At 41.6% G+C, this 26,870-nt stretch overlaps 1 protein-coding gene across 1 annotated transcript in view; it reads right to left on the bottom strand.

The window, feature by feature from the left end:
- MYO16 (myosin XVI) overlaps positions 1-26,870 on the bottom strand; it is a 309,776-nt gene that overhangs the window by 136,795 nt on the left and 146,111 nt on the right. The window contains exons 16-19 of the mRNA XM_088458316.1: positions 22,701-22,800; positions 16,206-16,323; positions 14,133-14,204; positions 13,732-13,873 (exon numbers count right to left, since the gene is read on the bottom strand). Of these exons, the coding sequence (XP_088314442.1) occupies positions 13,732-13,873; positions 14,133-14,204; positions 16,206-16,323; positions 22,701-22,800 (432 nt within the window). The remainder of the gene's footprint in view (positions 1-13,731; positions 13,874-14,132; positions 14,205-16,205; positions 16,324-22,700; positions 22,801-26,870) is intronic.

The raw sequence follows: 26,870 nt of genomic DNA, 5'->3' as shown, positions 1-26,870 counted from the left end.
GATTAAGATTGAACAATCACCACTGTCTCTTGCTATCAGAAGATCATTAAGAACACATACCAGAGCTGTTTCAGTGCTATGTCTTCTCCTAAATCCTGACTGGAATGGATCATAAATATCATGGGTAGACAGGTGGGTTTCCAGTAGCATTGCCACCACTTTCTCAATGACCTTTCCTAGAAAAGGAAGGTTTGATACTGGTCTATAGTTGGTCATGCAGTCGGGGTCTAAACTAGGTTTTTTAAGAAGTGGTCTAACAATTGCTTCCTTTAGTGGTTCTGGAAAAATGCCTGTTTGCAAAGAGCATTGAACTATTTTTGCAATTACAGGGCCAATCATGTCCATACACCCTATGAGAAACTTGGTTGAGGCAGGGTCCAGGTCACAGGTGGTGGGTCGCAACATTCTGATAATTTTGGCAATGTCTTTTACATCCATTATGTCAAAGCTGTTCCAGGGAGACAGGTGGCTTACCTTGGCAGGCTTGGCAGTTTGGCAATCCTTTGATGGCACTGTGGGGATACCAGCCCGGATGGAGGATACTTTATCTGCAAAGAATTTTGCAAACTCATTGCATCTTGACTGGGAGAGTGTTTCATCAAGCTGCAGGTCTGCTGGTTTGCAAAGCATCTCCACTGTACGGAAAAGCTGAGCTGGCCTATTGTTTGCTGCCTTGATCTCATTTGAAAGGAACTCTGTTTTCTTACGGGTGATTGTTGATTGATATTCTCCAATATGTTTGATTAGTGTTAACTTATCCTTTACCAGGTTAGTCTTCCTCCATCGTCTTTCAAGTCTACGCCCCCTTTTCTTGAGTTCACTAACACTATTGTCAAACCAAGGGGCTTGACAGTGTGGTATGCTGGGTCACATACGCACAGGGGCAATAATATCCATTGCAGCTGTCACATCTGTGTTATAGTAATGGACTAGAGAACAAGGATCTTCACAGGCCCCCATTACCGCAGAAAGATCCAGGTTTGCTGCAAGAGCCTGGGAGGTCATGCCCCTCCTTGGACGATACCTTGTCAACTCCATGGGTAAAGTTCTATTTTGAGGGGTTGCAACTGAGAAGCGAATTGAATGGTGGTCTGACCAAGTGACTGGGTTTATATTTAGGTCAGAGACTTCTAATCCAATCTGGAAGACAAGATCAAGAGTGTGACCACTTATATGAGTAGCTGAAGGAATGACTTGTGTGACCCCAGAGCATTCATTGAGCACAGGAGATATTGGCCAAGGTGAGAGAGCTCATCATCAACCCATGCACTGAAATCCCCAAGGATCAGCCATCTTTGATGTTCCAGAACTAGTCCAGCAACAATATCTACAAATTCTTGTAGAAATATCTTTCCATCTCCAGGGGGGCGGTAAATGACAAGTACTCTGAATCCTAAGTCTGTAGAACTCAGAGCAGCAATGCACTCAAATGAGTGAGTAATTTCCATTGGGTGGACCCTAAGTTTAAGTTTTTTTTTAAAGCAGATTGCCACTCTACCTCCCCTGTGGTTAAGTCTTGGGTTGTGAATGACATAGTAATTTGTTGGAACTGTAGCTTCCAAAATAGGAGCTCCATTTTTGTCTAGCCAAGTCTCTGTAATATAGGCAAGATCTGAAGATTCAATAAGGTCAGCAATTGTAGCAGTCTTGTTTCTTATAGATCTGGCATTACAAAGGACAGACCTGATTGGGCATACCAGAGGGCCTGTAGTTTCCTTTATATTGAGTGTGGGGGCTCTGGGGATGTGAGTCCCAGAGCGAGAGTTTACAGGTCTGTTCTTACAAGCACAGGGCCGTTTGATAGGTACCACTTCTATTTGTCTCCTATATGAAACTGGTGAACCTGAAGGCAAGGAACTTATGTGGTTACAGCAGATAAGAGACTTTCGTCCTCGCTTCCCATGACTGCACCATTGAGTTTTTTGAAAATGCCAAGGGATTTAAGAATGGAAGCCTGTGCTGGATCGATAGGAACTGCTGCTCATGGTGGGCGGAGTGAAAGCATAAAGTTGGAGGTAAAAAATACATTGGGTCATCGATGAGAGAGCATGAATTGCATTTGATGATGAGAGAAGATCAAGCAGTTTTTATTTATCTGTTTCTCAACTCTGTGTGTGATCCAGAAGTTATAAAGGGATTCATGAACAGTCTACTTTAATTTGGCTATTGCTATGTCCAGTTGCTTCTCTCTTGTACAAAAGGTATATTTTGAATAAGGAGTATCTAAATAAGCTAACTTGTCTTTTCAGTTGATGATTTAGTCACACAAATTATTCCAAGGCAAAGTAGGCTTGTGGAAAGGTGTTAGAAGCCATTCCCATTGTATAGGTGTGAAAATCCCAGGGTGAGACTCCTTTTGATGTGGATATTCTGTGCAAGGTTAAAGATAACAGGTATACAATCGGGAAACCGGCTGCCTTAATACCGACAGCCGGCTTCCCAACTGTCATATCCCGGTGAGGGTGAATTGCCGGGCGTCTATATCTAGACGCCTGTCATTTCCCCGACGCCGGGAGACAGGCGCTCGGTATCCTGAACAAAGGGATGCCGGGTGCCGCGAGCGGACAGCCACGCGGGGGGAGGGTTAGGTTTAGTGCACCCGGGGGGACTTAGGGTTAGGCACCCCCCGGGAGGGTTAGGCTAGGGGGAGGGAGGTTTAGGGTTAGGCACCCCCGGGGGGGACTTAGGGTAAAGCACCCCCCCGGGGGACTTAGGTTTAGGCAGCAGGGAAGGGGGGGGTTAGGGATAGGCACTTGGGGGGAGGTTAGGGTTAGGCACCCCTAAGGAGGGTTAGGGTTAGGGGGTTAGGTTAGTTTATACTTACCTTAGCGACGATCGGGATTTCCAGCGCTGTTGGGCTTCCGCTGCCGGGAACTCTGCTTTTGTCGGCCATGCGGCCGGCGGTATTTCATACCGATTCCAGATAACATGTATCCAGGAAAAAAAAAATGGGATCCTGTGTTTTAAAATGACCAGACCTCCAGATTCTAGAGACTGGGGATACTGTATTTTAGATTATTAATGCAAGAAATTAGAGTTATTTGCTGAGAAGAGAACAGAGGTGAATGATGTCTTAGGGGGGAGCTGGAGCCAAATATAATTTGTATTCCACAGTACCTTGCTCTGGGGTGTCCACTGCAGAGGTAATGCCAGTCTGAGTTCTAGTGAAGAAGGTAAAGGTTTCAATCCAATCCAATGTGAATCTCAGTGCAGGAATGCAATCCGTTGATTTTGGAGAGATGTCCATGTAGTGCAGTACAAGTTAAAGGTAAGTCCTTGGATATTTCTTGTGCTTCTGACATCACTTTTGTAGAATTTAAGATGTTTTATGGAGATGTTGAGGAGCATGTAAAAGGTGAGGCAGCCATCTTGGGCGCCTGAAATAGATAGGTATAGTACAGTATATTGTATAGTGTGTATCCGGCTTAAGACCACATATCCTGGATATTGTGAGAGAGGTCGTAAAAATAGAAAAGTATGGTCTAATTTTATTGTCATGGTGACATCTCTGGTTTGTGGCCAAGGTTAGAAAGTCCAAAAATGGCAGAAATCCAAGGAAAGGCTAACATAACACCCTTATATATTCGGGATGTAGTCAATATACCGACGGCCTGGAAGCCAACTAACTAAATCCCTGTGTCGAAATCCCAACTTGAGACTATAGATCCTAAATGAGTCTAAATCCTGATGCCTATCTTTAGCCCGATGATGGAATCCCGACACATGGCTTCCCAAACGAAGTTAGCTTGTTAATTTTAGCTCTTACCAACTGGGGGGAGAGGGTTAGGTTTAGGCACCTCCGAGGGGGACTTAGGGTTAGGCACCTCCAGGGGAGGGTTAGGGTTAGGCTGTGGAGAAGGGGTGTTAGGGTTAGGCACCACTGGCTTAATTCTATTGCTAGAATTACAGTCGGCTAAAACGGATGCTTTTTTACCAGGACTCAGCTATTTAGATACTGCTCAAGGGGTGAAACCCATTTTTGAGAAACTTCCATATAGCATACAAGAAAAATGGACCTTCCAAGGATCAAGGTACAAGGAAGAAAATCAAGTGGCATTTCCTCCCTTCTCTTTCTTTTCAAAGTTCATTCGAAACTTAGCAAAAACAAGAAATGATCCAAGTTTGCCCTTAACTCCCAAACTGCAGCCAGTCCAGGTTATACAAATGGTGAAAGAACTATGAAAAGGTACTGTCACAAGACGGGAAGAAACACATCCAGTTGTATGATAAAACAGTGGACCATTTATTCACTGCAGTTTAGCAGACACTACACAGCCAATATCAAGTCAGGTTTGCCACTCTGGCTTACAGACAGCATGTACAATATGGGTGGACCTTTCAGGTCCTGGTACCTTAATACTAACCACCAACCTTGGCCTATCGCCTGGCCAGCTTGTCTGGCATCAGGAGCACTGTGCTTTGCTTCCAGCAAAGCCATAAGCCCAGCTCACAGGTGGTGCTGATTGCTTGGTTGGGAATCCAAGCACACTGCAAAACCTGGACTGGACCTGACAGCTAGCCTACACCCAGGTAATCAATTGGTGAGCATTGCCTCTGTCTTGTGGCACTGTGGCCTCTCTGCCACAGTACAATAACTCCAAAATACCTATTTCAGTACACAAGACAGAGGTGAAAACACTTGCAACTTCTCCTTTCAAAACGGGTAAAAAAGTAGAAGATCCAGATAGACAAAGCCCTCTGCACAAGAAACCACACCCTCTTAAGAAATGTCATACTTTCAGAGAGAAACCTTTAGAAGAGAGAAAAATGTACTTAAATACTTCAGAATCTGTTTCCGATGCTGTTCTTCTACAAATCACCTCTTTAGAGACTGTAAGGGGTAAATTTACTAAGATGGGAGCTCTATTTAAGAAGTGATGTTGCCCATAGCAACCAATCAGATTCTACTTTTCATTTATCTAGCACCTTCTAGAAGACAATACCTGGAATCTGATTGGTTGCTATGGGCAACATCACTTCTTAATAGAACTCCCATCTTAGTAAATTTACCCCTAAATCTACAATCAAATGTTTGGAGTGTACCAGTGAGAAATATGTAACTGCTTTACACCCAGACACCTTTATTAAAATTCTGCCAAAACCCTTGGCCCTGTGTCAAAGGACGGCGGGGATAAGGAGGGTGAAAAGATGGAAACTTTAGTCACATCTCCATGTATTGAGGTCTGTAAAGAAGGTAAAAGCAGTTGATCCTGTTCAAAAATATGCCTGGTCAAGGTGTATCTCAAAGGACATTCAAAAACATCCATCAGAATGTATGCCATTTGGGATGATAAAAGTAATAGATCTTTAGCTGAGTCAGAGTTCTTTGATCTATTCAACATAGGGGAGAACCCCACTCCGTACACACTTAACACATGTGCCAGGACGAAAGATACATTAGGAAGAAGAGGAACTGTATACATAATAAAGACTGTGGATAGCAGCCTAAAACTTCCTTTTCCTGCACTTATAGAGTGTGATCAATTGCCAAACAATAGGAGTGAGATCCCTATGCCTGACATTGCACGTCATCATCCTCACTTGAGAGCTATATTTGATCACATCCCACCATTGGATGATGCCACACAGATTCTTCTTCTGCTTGGCAGAGACACACTAAGGGTACACAAAGTTTGTCATCAATGCAACAGCCCTCACAATGTACCCTATGCCCAAGGACTCAACTAAGGATGGTAATAGCGGGTGACGTTTGTATTAACAAGGTGCGCAGACCAGACAATGTCAATGCCTTCAAAACAAATGTGCTGGAAAATGGTTGTGTATCCCTATATGAACCATGCACTAATCACTTCTTTATAACAGATAGTCTCACCAGAACAGTTCAACAAGGTCAAGTGAATCATACTGACAGAGAGCTTACTACATGTGAGAAGGGTGGTGAAGGTCTTGGTGATATTTTATTTCGGACAACGAAGGATGACAATAACACTGCACCATCAATGGAAGACAAGGAACTTCTAAAAATTATGGCTAAACAATTCTCAAAGATGAATCAAATTGGTTGCCCCACTCCCATTTCTTTCATCTAGATGTCATCTTCCCAACAATAAGGAACAGGTTCTTGCGATATTCAATTCACTAATGCATAACTTTGGAAAGAATTCAGAAATGAAAGAGTATAACGGCCATGCAGAACAAGCTCCTCCACTTGAAAAGAGTGAAGAACGTTGGCATCTCCCAATCTTGGTAGTGTACTATCTGCGAAAGTCAGGTCAGATAAGGGTGGTATTTGACTAATGTGCTACTTTTCAAGGTACTTCATTGAACACATCCTCCTCACTGGACCAGATCTTACACTTGGTTTAGGTATCTGATTAGTTACACACTCCTCTACGTGTAATGACGGTCAGAAAACTCACCTCTGTGCTGTTTTTAACTTAAATAAAATCTCACTATCGTATACGTAAACCATTAGTAGAGACAAATAAGCGACAAGTAACCCACAATCTTTTTCAATCCTCATACTGCATTAAAAAATCCTTGCCGGTTATCTTTTCAGTATATGCAATATCCTCTAGATGGCGAAACTTAGGCAACCAGGACTGCAGTTCTCAATACTCATCTCATGGGATGCTACAGTTGTATAATAATTTCTAACATTCTTATGCTGGAAAACTTGATGCTGTTATACTAGACCTCTGCAGGACCACATCAGAAGTGCAGTTCCTCTTCCCGCCCTATATATGGTATCATACTTAGTAAGGGGAGCAAGTGTTTTTGAAAGAGGCTTCCCATGCACAATGACAGTAGCAGATAAGGCTGTTGGTATCTTATGATAAAGCGGCTAAAGTTAAAGTGAATCACTTGTGTATTTAGTGTTTAATTAGGCAAAAAAAAGTATTTGCCCCAAGAGAACTATTTTAAGTAATTTAATTAATAATGATCAGGTAAGTAGTGTGAGAAATGAGAGCCTCCATGTTAAATGCATACGGATGTGTCCACATACATCTAACTTCCAGGATGTAGCTGAAATGCCGGTGCTCAGAATGCCAGCACTGGAATCCTGACGTCAGTCAGAATCCTGGTGACAGCATCCTGACCGCCGGCATCCGTAGTAGTGGCTTTAGGGGTAGGGTTAGAGCAGGGCCGTCACTTCCATAAGGCAAGCTTAAGCAGTTACCTAGGGGCACCGACCACTAGAGGGCGCTTCTGAGTCCACCCGGTTGCTATGGGCTGCACCCTCCATTTGCCGGATGCTCGCTGAGATTGTGTTACCAATGGGCGCCCAGCTCCTTCTCTCCTCTCTCCCAACCCCTCCCCCCGGCGCCAGCGGCAGCCAGAGGACGGAGCTCTACCTTTAATCCAGCCCTGGTGGGGAGGATGGATTAGGGTTAGCATGTTTACCAACAGATGTCACTATCCTTACCCTGTCGGGATGCTGGCATCAGGATTCTGACTACTGGGATCTCAAGCACCAGCATCCTGTACCCTACCCTTAACTTGCACATTAAACAGCGATTCTAGTCTCACCATGGTGTGGCTCAGTAGCAACGAGCATCTTTTCATTCAATGTTTACCTTCAAATGCATCTTAGTTGCAAAGCGATTTAAACAGAACGAACACGCAGCTTCTGCTGATTAAAATGATATGCGGCATGCCTATATTCTGTGTGCGACTGCGGCTGTATCTGCATGCAAAATGCTGTTACTGTGTCACAGCCAGTGACACTGTAATGTAATATTTTGCATGCAGATACACCCGCAGTCGTACACAGAATATTGGCGTGCAGCATATCATTTTAATCAGCAGAAGCTGCTTGTGCTCCCTATTCCTATTGCGAATAAGACACTTTTGAAGGTAAAAAGTTGCACAAAATGAAGCTCAGTGCTACCGAGTCACACGGTGCTCATGTGTTCTGTTTAATGTGACTTGTAGTGCATGGAGATGGAGATGGGAGAGAGGGAGAGGGAGAGAGAGAGAGAGAGAGAGAGAGAGAGAAGAGAGATGCTTTCACGTTGATGCTTTTTGTTATATTTAGACCAGTTCCTGGCACTTTGGATTCACTGCCCATATCAGCCAGTGCTGGTGGTGTCTGCACTCTCAGAAGAGCATAGGCAATATTTTTGTCAGACCATTCTAAATGGGTCAAGCAGTAGCTGCTCCACTATTATGATCTGGCAGGTGGTCAGCAAGTGGTTAAGTAAGAAAGAATGAAAATGGTTCTGGTTAAATACTTAAAGCCTGGTCCATTTATCTAAATGTGTGATGCACTAAGCTGTCTTTTTAAACCAGACTCAAGTTCTATATATATTAATTACAGGTCATAGTGATTGTACTGCATTTGGTTGAGCAAATAAAAAATTGTAATTTTATTATAAACACATTTCAGTTTATTTATGAGTATATTACTTTTTCATTGCTTACACTACTTATATTCTTTGGCAGTTAATGCCAAGCACCCATGACTTACAGTAATATTCCCTAGTAAGGCTATGAATCAGTCTGCCAGCCTGGAGAGGATTCCCTCATGACTGGTACAACTTCAGCTCAGTATGTTTTCACTGGCTGTGTTTCTCACTGCAAGGTTCACTTGAGGATAGCACACTGTTTATGCAGGTATAATGCAGCTGACTGTGTTGGTTAAAGGAACACTATGACTAAAATGAAATGACTATATATATATATATATATATATATATATACATATAGGATAACTCTGGGAATCACAATATGTAATACATAAAGAGCAGGGTGAAGTCATATACTCTCCCATCGAGGGAAGCTGTCTATAAGTAAATGGGTGCATGGGCATAAAAATTGGGTAGCAACCTTAGGGCTACATAAACCACATGATTCTCCATGATTTGTGGAGCTGCCAAAGCTGTGTGTTAAAACATCTTTTCATTTACCTATGATGACTGTGCCATGAACAGAGAGTGGTTTCTGCAAATTCAGTTATTGTTACAGATTCTTTTCACTGGAGAGGTAACTTATAACAAACTAGTTAGCAGCCCGTCAAAATGAAGAGACATTGTCACGGCCACAAAAAGTCTTGTTTGAGTGCTCAAACGGGTCACTTTCTGGTTATTTCTGCTCGCCAGCTCGGGAAGCTGCGAGTAGAAATGTCAGGGCCGGCGGCTGTTTGCGCCTGAACAGAGCAACAATTGAATTGCTCCATTGGACACAATCTAGTGGCCGCCGGCGCACAACACATTTGAATTCTCCCCATAGAGGTGAGAAACAGCGTTAGCCTTTTATATATATGGATGGTGCAAATTAGGGAGATAGTTCTATTTGCAAAATAGACCCTAAAGGCTTATTACTGTAGATCTATGTCTTAAGAAACACAATATCCACAAAGGTGAGCGTATTCTTTTCCACATATGTTTTGTATATGTTTTGTGAGACTAAATAAACAACCAGACTAAATTGACTGATCAAACTTGCACAAGCAACCAGCATCCCAGGGGACAATTTAATATTCTATGATGTTCTTATGGAACAATTGTGAAGGAACTTGGGAGTGATGAATATTCACACATTTTTGCATAGGAAAATGAGCAAAGATTCCTTACAGTGTTTATGGTCCATATATTGTGGCAGTACATACCAGAGAATTGTATCCCCCCTTTGATTAATCAAAGATGCAGTAAGTAGTCTAAACATGGAACTCAATAAATTTGTCAGTGGAAATGCCATGGATACTTAGGGGCATTTGTGAAAAAAGCACATAGGAAAACGATGCTGCAGCACTGATATGTTGTCATTTGGTCAATAAACGAAAGCAGACAATCTGGGTAACTTTTTCACATGCATATGTATTAATAGATTTTATTATTTTATTAAAAAAATGTATATAGTGCCAGCATATTCTGTTGCTTTATTTTTAAATAAATGAACAAAAAATAGTTTTCTGCTACACTAGCAATTACAGTGTTTGTGTCTATCATTAAATTGTCCAGAGGTTTTTAATTTCTTACAGTTAAACCCATAGCAATTACCTTACTAATGTCAACAAAAATTCCTGGAAAAATGTGTATGATTTCCAGAAAATAAACTTAACATGCTTTGTTGCCAACATTACTGACGTATTATTTAGTTATTTCCAGCCAATTTCAATGTTTCATGAAAATACCAGTTCTGATAAAGTTAGTGCCAGGATTGTACAAGTACTATGCAAAGAGGTAAAATTAACTGTTGTTCTAAATGTTGATAATAATTATGGTATGTGTATAAATATTACTTATAGTATATTCAAGATAATAAACACGCAACTGCACAATAAAAATAAACATGATGAAATTTCTGTTTTTCAGCCATATATTCAGAAGTGACATTTTTCCCTGTCTTCATAGTACAAATATTGATGAATTGGAATACATTAACTGGCAGGACCATGCTCAATGTGCTTCTGGGAAGGGGACTGTAGGAAGATGGACAACTTTCAGCAAGTTGGTTCTCGATATTCAAATAAAAACGGTGTACTGGTTAGCATTACGGCCTCACTGCACTGAGGGGTATATAGTTACTATGTCGACGTTCAGTATGACAATATGGATAATGTCAACACTATAATATCCAGTGTGACAAGGCATTCAGCACACAGGACAATCCACACCAATAGGTAATTTAGGCCCTCATTCAGAGCCGTTCGCTATTTGCATTCGTTCGTTCAAAAACAAGGGGTGGCTATGCAAATGATCCATTCGCACATTGCAGTCTGTTCACACCTCTAAGTCTGAACGAGCGAGCAAAACATACGCTCTTTTATTTCTTAAAAACGCCCCCTGGCCGCTCGCACCATACGTCATGTCCGCTATTTATTAGATTAATCGAGTACATCGTACAGCGTATGAACTGCTCGCTATTCTTGTGGTTGGTTTTTTCAACCGCTATTTTGCGAGCAGTTCTGAGTTAAAAAAAACCAAGTGACGTGGTCATTGACGCTGCTATATTAATTATGCACACCCATAAAACGCCCGTTTTGACCTTTAAGCACGCCTGCGATCGGATCTCCACTCCCCGTTTTCAAGCACCTTCCCCTGTTGCCACCCACATACGCCTCATTCTGTCACTCAAAATAGCAGGCACTCGCTATATTGCGTACAAATGATTTTCGGCTGCACTGACTGGTTCGCGCATGCGTACTAAAAACCGTACACATGCGCAGATGTGCGAACATCGCTCGGAACGAGCGTACTGCCGCTAGCGAGTGGCTCTGAATGAGGGCCTTAATCCCTTTCGCGCAACAGGATGTGACTGAGCCGCTCCCAGACGTTTAGCGTACCGTAGTTTTCATTACATTTTGCATTTAATTTGCATTGCAGGTGCAGCAAAACACTGCTCAAAGGGCCTGATTCAGGTTGGTTCGCAAGGCTGCGTTCGCATTCAGCCACCCGATGTTTGCTTTCTGTGCATGCATGTAAGACGCAGTGCGCGTGCGCAAACCGGCCACAGCGATCGGGAAGCAATCGCAGTGAGCACGCAGAGTCCTCATACAGTGATTGACAGCAAGTGACCGTTTGAGGGTGGTGACGGGGGGTGGTCAGAGCAACGCAGGCGTGCCTGGGCGTTTAAACGCTGTTACAGGGGCATGCATAATTAAGCCCCTGCGATAGCAAACGCTGGCAGCAGTCTAGATGGCGACAGGGAGCTTAGCAGTTTTGCGGTAGGGTTAGGTCAACCACAACTGGGCGGATGGTTCCGATGTTACTCGATGGTACCGATGTTTTTGCTGACTTGCAGATGCATGTCATGGGAAGTGGGCAGGCTTTACACAGTAATAGACGTCTTGGTATAGTGCTGCGGTAGCCGTGCGATTGCATTCATTAACATATTTTAGCAGCAAGCGGGGTGCGTACGAACGCAGCATTGCGAACCAACCTGAATCAGGTTCAAAGTGTACTACAAAAGCTGGGCTGTGACTTTAACCTCACAGGAATTAGTTTTAAACACATACAAAAGTCGCAGATGAAGCATAATGGTACTTGGCGTGAGAAAAAGTCACGGCTGCTGCCTCGTATCACTTTGCATTCAGATTCGTGAATAAGATACACATCTTCAGCTAAAAAAATAATAGGTCGAGCCAAGTTGCCTGGGACCTGGCGCGCCGAGAGGGGCTGTTTGGCGCGATTGAAGCCACAGTGTATGAGATAGTGTATGAGGACAAATCTGTAAGTCATGCTGGGCAGCATTTTTATGCACTAGGCAGTTCAGTACTATATATATATATATATATATTTATATATATATATATATATATATATATTTATATATATATATACTATATATGATTTTTAGGGACATATGCTAGCACCTGTTTTATATCAATTCTGTACAACATTCAATATGTGTTTAGGCGATTATATTGTTTTCTACCTCACCTGGAAACCTTGGTCACATGATTCATGGAATTTTCACAGTGAGAAGAAAGTCCCTGAATCTAGTAAAACTCAAACAGGCAATCTAAACTCTGAACCTATCATAGTAGTTTGTTATCATAAATAGTGCAAATCATATAATGCAGTTAGCATAACATTCATGGGATTTCATTACACTAGTTCAATAACGATAACAAGGGGCAAACACATGGCTATGCAAATTGTTCATGTTTCCTTACAGTACCAAAATTATATACAGTATATACTAGCTGGGATACCCGGCGTTGCCTGGGATGAAGACTGCAGCCTTCATTTTTTTATATTGTCCTCGCCTATAACCTAAGTAACTATATAAATTAGGAGTAAATGACAGTGGAGGCAGGTGTATTCTCATACCGTTTGGAATGGGGTATATCAGGAGCAGACTGACTTACAGAACAGAAAGCAGTATAGCTTCCAAAATCACTTGAGTGTCAAAAATCGCTGCAGAACAGAGGGGGTGATTCAGCTGTGGACGGATATGTTATTGCAGCTGCTAACATAACTGTAATATGGTAATGTATCACAAATCCTGCATGCATTACTGATCCGAGCTGTGTCCGAGGATGCAGCATCATATCATCAGCGATCCCTTAGGCCGGCTGAGTGATCATGTGAGGGGTCACACAAGCCGGCCACCGTAGATGAGTAAAAGAGGCCAAGAAATCTCCATAGCTGATGGAGACCCTGGCCTCTGCATTCCCCCCCCAACAGCAGAGACACGCCTCCATTTTGGAAAATGGAGGCTGTCGCCACCCCCTCCCCACCCAGAAATGGCAGCAGACTGTCAATCACTGAGAGTCTGCTACCGGACTGCGTGCGATGCTCGCAGGCCTGTACTGCAAATGCGCAGTATGTGTCAGGCGCATGCCTGAATCACCCCCTGAAATCACTCTGCATCATTGAAGACCATGTCCAGCAGGGCTGCCATCCAGGGCATGTCGGGACTGGAGTCCCATTCCCATAAGGAGGTGGCCATTTGCAGTGGCACTTTGTGACTATGAGCAATCTTCCCTGCTGTTTGTAATCTCTGTATGCTAAGCTTTGCCAGGATCAAAGATTGTGGAGTTATTTTGCTGTCTGCCACAGTCTGAATGTATTGAGTGCTGAGCTGCTCATAAGCCTGCCAAAAAGAGATGAGAGTGTGACAATGTATGTATGAAGCCAGACTCTCAGTCCCAGAACCTGTATAATTTAAGATTTTCCTAGTTTTATGGGATTGTGTGACAGTGTATGGCCCTGACAAAGTTAAAATCTAGGCAATAGGTTACAAAATTAAGACAGAATTTATAATTAATGCCTGAAAGTTTTAGTGAACTTATATACTGTGATGGTGAATTGTTCATCTTACCTGTTTTGATCACTTTGATTTTGGAGGTAGAAGTTGGAGTGGTTCACTAAATAGCTAAACAGACGACAATACAGTGATTTTGCCAGAAGATCCCTGTAGAATTCTGCAGTCTGCACCGAATGTCTCCGAGTTATCATATCTCCTATATATTATAGAGAGACAAGAAAATACAAACCAACTATTCTTATTCATATTATTATAGATGCTTGTGTAAATTGCATTTTTCTATTTCTTTCAGCTTTGTAATCATATAGCTTTAATAGACTGTGTGATATATCACAATTAATATGTGCACTGTAAAATAATTAGAAGCATATGTAGAAATGATATGAAGTATTTGCATTTGCTTTCATGTATAACTTGATAATCAGTGATATATGAAGTCGCTACTGGCCCCTTACCTTTAAAGTACTGCACATCTGTTGTTAAGGCAGTGGAAAGCTCATCTGGTGATATCTGCAGCATTCCTGCCACTGAAACAACATTAAAGGTGATCACAGACAGCTACACTCTGCATAGATCAACATGGTACCAAAATATCTATTTTTTACATTGCTCATTAATAAAGAATTTATTAATAAAAAATACAATAACAATCACAACACTATAAAGGTGCTATTAACTACCTAGTTAGATACTTGTACCAAAAGTATTGAACTGTGGTTGTATAAGACTATTGCAAAAATAAAATGTTAATAAAATTACAAAAAGTCAACTCACACAAAGAGTATCACACCAAATTCAAAGATAATCCCTTAAGATGGGTACACACCTATGCAATTATCTGACCGATCACATGATATCGGCTGATATGCCCGATAATTGCAAAGGTGTAGATTCAGGAGCGTTAGCCAATAATCGGCTACAAACGCTCCTGTTGGATTGGAAGGTCACATCTCCTGAGCTGCTTAAAAATTGTGATGTCCAACATCTCGACTTCCTTGAATAAATTAAATACTGAGCTAAAAATAGGTCAGTATCTACAGGGTGCACACTGATTGGATAATCGTTCCGAGGATTGGAGTGTCTATCTGATCTGCAGAGTGGTCTGCACAGTGTGTACCCAGAATTAGTGATAAGTTGATAGTTTAAGTTGTCCGAATATTATCATATTAATTCTGGCAGATTGATTTAAATTGAAAGAGAGGCTAGAACTAACTAATGATTAAAAAAAATCCAACAGTGGATTGGTTGGCTTCTATCTCAGTTATCGGATGGGTACCGGATGTCGGCGCTCGGGATCCTGGCAGTCAGAATCCCGACGACGGCATCCCGTCCAGGTTAGAATGCCAACTACCCTCTGGTAAGTAAGCCTAACCTAACCTCTAACCCTAACCCTCCCTCCCCGGTGCCTAAACCTAACCATCCCTCCCTGCATCTTAAACCTACGCCCCCCCTGTAGCCTAACCCTAACCTTTCCCCTAGTGCCAAACCCTAACCCTCCCTCCCTGCAGCTTAAACCTAACCTCCCGCAGTCTAACCCTAACCCTTCCCCTAGTGCCTAACCCTAACCCCAACACTTACCTTCGGGATTCCAGCGGTCAGGATGCCGTTGCTGGTATTCTGACAAGTGTCGGGATTCCGGCGCTGATATTCTGACCAGTGTTGGGATCCAGCATCGGCACTCTGACCGCATCCCCTCAGTTACATAGTTATCTTAGTATGTACTATTATTGAGAAAAGTAGAACCTTTTGATCCTGGGTTGGCACTACCTATTCTACTATGTGCAACAAAAAAATGGAAAGTGATACAGAAATGACAACAGAATAGGCCACAATATTTGCAATTACAGGCGCAAACCTGGACAACTGCCATATTGCATTTGTTCATGCAAATCCAGTTAATCAAATACTATTCGGGCTCAGGTAATTTCTATTAGTAGGTTAGTAGAAGCTTTTTAATCAGTTTTCCTGTTTGCTTAATGTCATTTAAATTCTATATGTCCTTAAAATCTAAAAAGTAAGTAAAAAACAATAAAAAACAACTATTACACAGAACAACACTTATTTCATTGCCAATCATGTTAGAGTGATTTTGAGATAACTTTGCGGTGCTGCTGATTCTGTGTATGACATCTGTTTTGCTAAATTGGCTCTAATTTTTGACATACACAGAGGAGAAACAAGAAAGACATAATAGATAACTGTCAGCTGACTGCTGGTTGTGTGGCTGACCACTTATATATGGAGGGGGGATTTTCTAGAATAATCACAGAGTGAACACCTAGAATATTCGCGTCTCAATAAAGCAAAGAAGAGAACACATATATTTTAAAATTGTTTGGAAAATCTATCAATACAATATCAAAACAGCAAGCAGCTGAGTACAAACAAAGCATTTTATGAAAGATTAATTTGTGAGAATATAAAGGAACAGTGAGAGATCCATTTAATTAAATGTATTGAAGTTAATCAAATTTAAATTTGGTTGATGTCTCCATCTACTGGTAGATACAGTGCATAACATCACTCACCTTGTTCCACAAGCTGTAAGTCAGACACAAACGCTGTCTCAGCATCAGTGAGAGCTGTAAACCTAATGTCTCCAATGTGCAGAATAGCTGAGAGAATCATGAATATATTCTCCACCTCCTAAATGTAAAAGATACAAAGCCATAACCTATGTTTTCAACAAATCTCACAGATATAATCATATTAAATGTTATCTATAATTGGTCAAACAAGAGCTATATATGGATTAATGTATTTTCTCATTCTCTTTTAATAAAACATATATATCCAAGTAAACAGAAATGTTTATGCACATGAGGGGCGAGGAGGGGCTGATGCACAGCTGCATAACATATCTTCAGTTAATTCATACTGTATATGTTCAGAAAATGAGTATACACAAATGCGGCTATGCAGAGTCTTATGGAATTTGGGTGCATTGATCCTTATGACTGAATATGAGGATGCATGGGGATGTGCCTGGGCAACCTCATATAGGCAACTTTAATTAGTGTAGGCCAGGTGCAAGTGCATGATGATGATGAATAATAGTAAGCCAGGTGCATATGCTGCACCTACATACACAGCCACAGTCCACATCTCAAGATGAGTACAGCTCTACATATGGGCAACCATACACTCTTATTTTCCTGTACATTTATTTTGAATAACATACACCCTATTTACTAACAATCAGATTTGCAGCAAAACTAACATTGCTTGCATTTAGTTGTTTGGGAATTGGAGTAAATAGCTGTGTTGCCTAGGCACTAGTTATTCTTGTCCGTCATTGACCTGATACTTTTTTATTACTAACACATTACTGTCAGAAATAATAATTTTTATCCCATACTTTTGCCAATATCAGGAGAATTTTAATAATGAAAAACAAACTGTCTAACATATAACATGAATGCTTGAGAAATGAATCTTCCATCTCTAAGGTTTTCTATCCCTTTAATTATTTGACAAAATATGGATTCATTAATTTAACAAAAAGTGCGTCACCATTGATGTGATTGTGAAGCATTCTGCAGCTTCAAAGCGAGCGGTGTATTCACTCAGGTTAGGAAATAAATTAAACATTGCTCTTCGAATATTTAAAGAATGTGTTGCTTCTGTCAATCTATGTCAGATAAATCCTAATTATTTTTAATATGTGGTTGTGATAGCATTTTCTTTTCACAAAATGTATAATGTACAGTATATGTACACAAAATCATGTAAATAACTATATTTAGCATTAACACACAGCACAAAACCATACCTGGAGAAGATAATGATATGGTTATATATGGTTCTATAACTTGTTTTGTTTTTAAATCTTTACACATCACAAACTGTAACGCTTGGTAGACACTAGGCCAAAAATTCCCAAACTCAGCCATTACAGTCCAGGTTTTAAAGATACATAAATTGTAAGCTCTACTGGGGCAGGGCCTGATGTGAATGACCAAATATTCTCTGTAAAGAGCTGTGGAAATGTGTACGCTATATAAAGAACTGGTAATAATAAAGGATATCCATGCTTGAGCACATATAGTTAAATCAAATTGACTGAGGTACTAATTAAGTCACCTGTGCTCAAGCATGGATATCCATAAAGCCTGGACTGTAATGATAGAGTTTGTGGTACCTCTGCACTAGGCAATATATAATTCATAAGCCGTTGAATGATATATATTTCAGTCCCTCTGAGGGTGTGGATTAAAAACCCCGCACTATTTAGATAGACAGTCAAAAGATTGATACGAACTGGTAGACAGGCAAAAGTTCGACAGGAACAAAAGATTAACATGGTCAAAAGGTCTACACACAAAAGTTCGACATGGATGGCACTAGGAGGGATGGTTAGGCACTTACCAAGATGGTTAGGGTTAGGTACCAGTATGGAGGGCAAGTTAGGCACCAAGGAGAGGGTTAGGATGAAGATTAGAGATAGAAAACAAAACTAAAGTGTCTGCCATTTTTGTGCTGACCATCCCAATGGCAACCTTTTGACCATGTTAACCTTTTGTATCTTTCGATCTTCATCCATGTCGGCCTTTTGTGCTTCGACCTTTTGACCATGTATACCTTTTGTACCTGTAGACCTATTGCCTGTCCTCCATTGGTATGAGTACAGAGGACTTGAGGGGGAGCGCCCGCATATGCAGATTCACGGTTGAACCGTGGCCACTGCCCAGATGGAATACATTAGTCCCTCTCTATATTATTGCTGTAGTACATGGCCCCTATCCCCTCCCTAGTGGTCCCTACTATTCATGTGGGACCACTTGGGAGAAGGTAGGGACCATGGGCATATCATCTAAAATGGGTGCAGGGGGGCCCACACTGCACACCTTACACCCATTCAATACCTCTCCATTGCCACAATGTTTCTGGGATGGGGGGGGATTGTGATAATGTATATAGTTTAGGAAAGTTAATATGTATAAGGGGGTAAGTTTATAGTGGATTTTAATATGAGGGTACAGGGTTTAATGCTTTCATTGAGTTGATTAAGATGAAGTGTTCAATGCTTTTATTGGGGCTAATTAAGGTGAATATTTGTTTTATTAGACTTCTGCTGAGCATACTGTATACTATACAATTTCTGTTAAGGGCCCCATACATGGTGCGATATGCACCCAGCCATGCAATGCCCTATCCGACGGCCGACATATCGGGTGGTCCCCACACACGGAGCGATCAGCTGCCCTACCACCCAATATGCCAGCACCCCTCTCCCCCGCATAGACTAGCATGAGATCATTTGACAATTCTCCAGATCTCTTGCGCAGACAGAAAGATCTGGAGGAGCGACGAACGACCTCAAGGGAGCATGCAGTGGCCGACATCATGCCCACACACGGAATGACATAGCTGCAATATCGTTCCAATCCGTCAGAACGGCTGCTATATCGCTCCGTGTGTGGGGGCCTTTAGACATCTATGCAATCTGGCTGGTTGGAATGAAAATCTGGTAGTGTAAGGGACCAAATGACAATCAACCATTTGCTCACAAACAGTGGAAAACAGACAAAAATGGCTGTTCAGACAAAATGGTTAAATCAAACAAATGTAACCAAAATACACAATCGGTTTGTCCGTTTTCCAGTGTTTGGGAAAATATGGTCGAATGTCATTTGCTCCCATACATTACCACGTTTTCACTCCAACCAGCCAGATTGGACAGATATCTGACAGATAATTGTATTAGTGAGGTGATGAGGATGTTCCAAAATATTAATGAAATTAATTGATGATGCAGGGAGTAATTAATGATTAGGATGAGAGAGTTAATGATTTAGAAGTTAATTATGTTTAATGTTGTTGTGATGATGCTAAACATATTTGTAAGGAGTGATTAAATAGTAATCAGGGGAGGATTTGTGTGGCAGTCAAAACATTTTTATCAGTATTGTATGGCGTCTCAAAACTGCTCTTTGTAGTGTTTGATGATCTTAAAAATGTTTTCCGTATTATGTGCAGTCAAAAAATAAGCTTTGTATTATATGGCAGTCACTGCAATGCTGTGTGTTCTGTATGGCTGTTACAGAAGGCTCTGTTTACTCTATGGCAGGGGCAGGGGCTGGCTGGCAACTTTTAGCCTGGGGGGCAAATGCTTGCAGGCGGCCCTGGCAAAGAAGTAGTGTGTAGCCAGGGTGTCCGAAGAATATGCGTGCTACGGCGCCCCCCCTTCAAGTGTTTCAGGGATGAGGCGGGTCCATATGGGATTAATGTAAGGTAAAAATAAAGATTAGGGCAGCCCCCTGTCATAGTGCCCATATGCAGTGCCCCCGTGTGCCACAGGAGAGAACACCCTTATGCAGGCCTCCAGTAGTGCCCCCAGTAGTAGTCCCCCCCTTGTAGTGCCCCCAGTAGTAGTAGTCCCCCCCTTTGTAGTGCCCCCAGTAGTGGTAGTCCCCCCCCTTTGCAGTGCCCCCAGTAGTAGTAGTCCCCCCCTTTGTAGTGCCCCCATTAGTAGTAGCCCCCCCCTTGTAGTGCCCCCAGTAGTGGTAGTCCCCCCCCTGTAGTGCCCCCAGTAGTAGTCCCCCCCCTTGTAGTGTCCCCAGTAGTAGTAGTCCCCCCCTTGTAGTGTCCCCAGTAGTAGTAGCCCCCACCCCCCTTGTAGTGCCCCCAGTAGTTGTAGTAGTAGTCCCCTTATAGTGCCCCCAGTAGTAGTAGTCCCCAGTAGTAGCATTCCCCTCCCCCTTGTAGTGCCCCCAGTAGTAGTAGTCCCCCCCTTGTAGTGCCCCCAGTAGTAGTAGTCCCCCTTGTAGTGCCCCCAGTAGTAGTAGTCCCAAGTAGTAGTAGTCCCCTCCCCCTTGTAGTGCCCCCAGTAGTAGTAGTCCCCACTTGTAGTGCCCCCAGTAGTTGTAGTCCTCCACCCCCCTTGTAATGCCCCCAGTAGTAGTAGTCCCCCCCTTTGTAGTGCCGCCAGTAGTGCCAGAACCCCCCCCCTGGTAGACACACATAATATAAAAAACAAAATAAAAAAACCCACTTACCTGAATCCCCGCTCCCGCCGCCGCCATCTGCTCCTCCGTCTGTCCTCCCGGGCCGGGCCGCTCTGCATTATGGGAGAGACGTCATATGACATCATGACGTCTCTCCCATTGCCCACTGCGGGAGCCGGAAGATGGAGCGGCTCCCACAGTGGGCGCAGCAGCAGCAGCTAATGAGAGTCTGACAGACTCTCATTGGCTGCTGCTTACAACAAACACACAGCTGCCGGAGCCGGCGGCTGTGTGTTTGTCAGTGTAGCGCTGACCGAACTCCGTCCGGTCAGCGCTACACACGCGGTGCAGTCTGTGTCACAGTGACACAGACTGCACTGGCCCGCAGCCCGCATGACGCTGCGGCCCGGGGGGCACATGGCACCCTGCCCCCCGGCCCAGCCCGCCACTGGGCAGGGGTCAGGGAACTTTTTTACCTTTTACCCCAAAATATATTTAGATACGCTGATGTTACCCCCTATATAGTAGTGCCCCATATAATGCCCCTGTAGTAGTGCCCCTGTAGTAGTGTCCCCATATAATGCCCCTGTAGTAGTGCCTCCATATAATGCCCCTGTAGTAGTGCCCTCATATAGTGCCCATGTAGTAGTGCCCCCATATAGTGCCCCTGTAGTGCCGCTTGTGCAAAAAAAAAACACTTACCTTAATCCCCGCTCCTGCATCCGCTGCCGTCCTGTCCACCCGGCTACTCCTCGGAACTATGGGAGAGACGTCATGACGTCTCTCCCATAGTGCGCATGGAGAAAGCCGGAAGCTGGAGTTCAGAAGAGAACTCCAGCCTCTGGCTAGCGCAGCACTGCAGGGAAGGAGCCGGGTGCCCGCTGGTAATAACATCTCAGCAGGCGTCCAGCTTAGAGCCTCCCTGTGGCACAGCCGGGCATGCATATGAATCATTCTATATTATAGAATGATTCATATGCATGCCCGGCTGTCCGTCCATTACCCCCAGGAATTTCATTTTTACCCCATGGGGATCACTGAGTTTTCGCTGTGCTGCTTTATACTCTTTTTGTGGTGTGTGAGGTTGGGGGCATTAATATCAGTGTCAATGTGAGGGGTAATTATTGATGTAATTTGGAAGCAAATAATGTATCTAGATGGTATTTGAATTTTGCAACACCTGTGACTGGGGCCCCTATTTTCCCAAATTCTCTCCCCCTCATCTAAAAAGTTGGCAACGCCACTCAGTCTGACCCTATCTACGAAGCCCCTAACAGCCTTGGCCCAAAAGGCTGCTACCAATCTGAGATGGCGGTAGCCGAATTGTAGCTATGGAGGCATTTTCGAGGAGAGGGATATTGTAATCCCTTTACTGCAGCCTCCATCCTCCGCCAAAGTGTGTCAGTAAATGCTCAGAAAGTGTGGATAAGTCTCGTGAAAATGTGAAAGATTCCTCGTTTTGTGCCAGGATGTATTGTGCAGGGACTTAGGGCTTGATTCAGACTTGGGAATAGAGTGAGATATCTCTCTCAACTGTGAACCTGAACAAACCATGTTGCAATGCAAGGGGTGTAAATACATAATTTTTTTTACATGTGGGGTAAATACTGGCTGCTTTTGCATGTAGCCCAGAAATACTGCACAGCTTTATTATTACTCTACAATTTAGATGTCAGTTTGGAAACACTCCTCCCAAATCTAAATCTCTCTGCACATTATAAATCTTCCCCACCTGCAGTGCAGCATGGTTTCACCAAGATGATCAGTTGAGAGAGATATCTCACTCTATTCTCAAGTCTGAATCAGGCCCTGAGTTTCTCGCAGCACTTCTCCCTGCAGAACGTTTTAATATATGAATATACAGTAGTTGTGATAACTACTGTATGTAAAAATCCTTAATATACCCCCAATACAGAGAGTTATTAATTGGAGTACTGCTGTATTTCTACAATGTATAGGCCCCAAAATAAGACATACCTTGTTAACTTTTTACTATTTCTCTGTATTTAATTTTTGTGTCATTCAATTATGAGTTTGGATGTTAAGACTACAATACACAGACTTTTACTGACTCACAAGATTGTTAAATCCCAAAGCATTCAGTGCTTGTTTGAGGTTAGCAACGTCCTCTCTGCTTTGTGTGCTTATCTCTTCTGGAGTTGTGTGGTTCAGATACCTGTAGGGGGAAAAATATAACTGAAAATATGTTGGCATAAAATCAAGATATTATTATCATCTCTACATCTACTGCAGCCAATATAATACACAGCATATGTTTTATGTTGATCATTTTCAGTACATTCTGCACACACTGTTCTCATTAACTTTAATGCAGATTTACACAAAAGACTTTTCATGCATTTTCTTTGTTCAGAATCACGTTTTAATAGGACTTTTATATTTTTCTACTCTTTATATGTGATTTTTTTTCATAAACATTATTAAACATGAACAAATGTAATTTTTAATGCATGTTAAAACATTCTAATTCCAGTAATGCATAATCTATCTCTTTATTACTCCGGTTATTGTAGGTTGATAATTTGAAGTCTGGAGACCATGGTACACTTCAGAATATTATAATGTGTTCCAACTGTGAGCAAGACCAGAGCCGTAACTAGACTTTTTGGTGCCCTGTGCCAGAGAGAGCATTGGCGCCCACCCCCCATTTATTAAATAGGGAAATAAGATAGTGCACCTGAAAAGGGCCATGGCTTCATGGGGAAGGGCAAAGGAAGAGATAAGGGAAGCTGAGGATAAAAGAAGAGGAAGCTACAAGTGAGAATGATAATAAACAGGAAAACTGACAGACCCAAACAGTGCCCCCTGCCCTGCGGTGCCCTGTGTAATGACGGGTACTTTCACAAGTAGATAGATAGATACATGTGGCCCACTCTGGATACAGACAGCAATCCTCATGTATTTACAAGCACGCAATGCTGTCGCATCTGTGGACGACCTGCATGCCCAATTCTGCATCAGGTCTTTTGTTTCTACATGTGGGTGGGATGGTATCACAGTCACTGGGATTAGAAATGAATCATTAATGCACTTAGTATTGAAAACAAATGTTAACATTATTTTACAAAGTTTTACAATGTAAAAGGGCCTTAAATCTGGCTTCCATAAAAGCTGCAGTGAGTAACATGCATGGAAAATGGAGCAATTGTATGACTTCTTTAAATAAAGAAGACTGGGATGAGGTTGCAGAGCCGCCCTCAACATCCCCAATCTATTAATATTATATATTATTAATATTACTTAGATCATATTACTCGTACACTAGGTTAGGTAAATAATGGCCCCATAAAATTATAACTGCCTGAAATGTCTAGCTGCCCCGAGCAAATTCTTGAAACTTCTTTTGGGAGCAAGTTGTCAATTTCTAAATAATAAGAGAAAATTCCTTTTTTGGGGCACTCTTATTAAATGAAATATAAGTAATGTGATATGATGATAATTTCTAAAAATTTAACTTTTAATAGAAACATACCCTATAAAATATAATACATATATAAATATCAACAATAATATCTAAAAATTATTTCAGAATATCAATAGGCGAAAGATATCGAAAACAGCAGTGTATACCCATTAATATGTTACACTGCCAGATACGTGTAAATCCTATTCACAGTGCCATTATAATGATGTCAACAGCTAGAACACATGCAATTTCATACCTAAACTAAATTCTGGCATCTCCTTGCCCTGATATCAAAAAACGTTAATAAATTGGTATCATATACCCACATAAACATGTAAGAATCAGTTTCTCAAAGAACTGTATGTAACAAATGGAAAAGATATATATGCGTGATAATAAATATCCACAAAGTAATGGGCTTAATTGCCAAGATAATGATTCACATTTGTCAATTACAGTTTCAGAAATAAATACAAAGAGGATTCTGTATCCTATCTAGTCAATATTGGCCTCTTAATTGCGATGATATTAGATATATCAATCCTATAAAAAAGAGGGCAGAGGAGGAGCAAGAGAAAAAAACTAATACATATAAATTGCACTCATAATTAGTATATATCCACAGTGCAAATAATAATTTATGCAATTCTCCTAATAGTGATCGTCCGCATGTGTATCATAATATCATTCAATATAAAACAGATCAGAGATACACATGTTTTATAGAATAAGTGAAAGTAAGACACCTAGGTGTCCCCCACTTCTACTTTCTCCTGTTGTACCTATTCGCCTGGTATTGGACAGGTGATGAGAGAGTGGGGGGCTGGTGTCTATAGAACATAAAATGTAATGGTGGGTTGTTAAGGTCTATTGTAGCGGGAGTTAAATAATCTCCGTTAGGTATAGCAGAGATCAAGTGCACCCAGACCAGTCAAATCACCACCTAGAAAGAGGAAAGATTTTACCTGTGCAGAACTCAGTCTGTTTTAAGCAACGTGTCAGATTTACAGTATCCGCGTCTGCTGCCTGTCAGCTGTGAATCAGCTTTGTCTCACCAGTTCCCGATGTCTTGTTGTGAGCAAGCCCATTCGGCGAAACGCGCGTCAACCTAACCTTACACACCTCCAACCAAGGATCCGATCAGCTGACCGTGGATGTTCTCCCACCCCCACCGCTACGTAACGGAGTCCCACACAGCCGATGCAGGCGGCTGTGAGCAGCATGCTGATGCGTGCCGGGGACTGGTGAGACAAAGCTGATTCACAGCTGACAGGCAGCAGACGCAGACACTGTAAATCTGACACGTTACTTAAAACAGACTGAGTTCTGCACAGGTAAAATCTTTCCTCTTTCTAGGTGGTGATTTGACTGGTCTGGGTGCACTTGATCTCTGCTATACCTAACGGCACCAGAGATTATTTAACTCCCGCTACAATAGACCTTTAACAACCCACCAGTACATTTTATGTTCTATAGACACCAGCCCCCCACTCTCTCATCACCTGTCCAATACCAGGCGAATAGGTACAACAGGAGAAAGTAGAAGTGGGGGACACCTAGGTGTCTTACTTTCACTTATTCTATAAAACTTGTGTATCTCTGATCTGTTTTATATTGAATGATATTATAATACACATGCGGACGATCACTATTAGGAGAATTGCATAAATTATTATTTGCACTGTGGATATATACTAATTATGAGTGCAATTTATATGTATTAGTTTTTTTCTCTTGCTCCTCCTCTGCCCTCTTTTTTATAGGATTGATATATCTAATATCATCGCAATTAAGAGGCCAATATTGACTAGATAGGATACAGAATCCTCTTTGTATTTATTTCTGAAACTATGTAATTGACAAATGTGAATCATTATCTTGGCAATTAAGCCCATTACTTTGTGGATATTTATTATCACGCATATATATCTTTTCCATTTGTTACATACAGTTCTTTGAGAAACTGATTCTTACATGTTTATGTGAGTATATGATACCAATTTATTAACGTTTTTTGATATCAGGGCAAGGAGATGCCAGAATTTAGTTTAGGTATGAAATTGCATGTGTTCTAGCTGTTGACATCATTATAATGGCACTGTGAATAGGATTTACACGTATCTGGCAGTGTAACATATTAATGGGTATATACTGCTGTTTTCGATATCTTTCGCCTATTGATATTCTGAAATAATTTTTACATATTATTGTTGATATTTATATATGTATTATATTTTATAGGGTATGTTTCTATTAAAAGTTACGTTTTAGAAATTATCATCATATCACATTACTTATATTTCATTTAATAAGAGTGCCCCAAAAAAGGAATTTTCTCTTGTGTTTTGCCTGAGCAAAACTTAACCCTATACAGTTATATATTGATTCCAGGGAGCACCACCAACACTGTATATTGCTTTGATAATCACTTGCATTTAATCTATATTGTTGGTATTCTATAATTGCTAAATAATTAATTTCAATAGATCCTGTGCATTAAATCATCCCCCTTTCCCTCCCCTTTTTTGACTAAATTTCTAAATAATGTAAAACTTTCCGAAAGCCCCTATTTTTGTTGGTATGATCTTTCACCTTAGATATAAATGTTAATTTGGTATTTTTCCAGGAAACCCTTTTATCACAATAGCATACTGTAATATCTAAAAAAACAACGAGTTGGCCTTAAAACTCCTTCAATGAACCATTTAATTATAAGTGTACACTCAGCTCTCCCGTAAATTAAAATACGATACATTCATTTGTCCTAAAAATTATTGACAAGGTTTAGCAAGATTGCCTAAAAGCAGCAACCCCTCATA

This window comes from Taudactylus pleione, unplaced genomic scaffold (genome assembly GCF_031769625.1).
Source record: "Taudactylus pleione unplaced genomic scaffold, aTauple2 ptg000041l, whole genome shotgun sequence".
Taxonomy (NCBI): Eukaryota; Metazoa; Chordata; class Amphibia; order Anura; family Myobatrachidae; genus Taudactylus; species Taudactylus pleione.
Note: the sequence above shows the minus strand (reverse complement) of the source record. Positions and strands in the feature narration are given on the sequence as shown.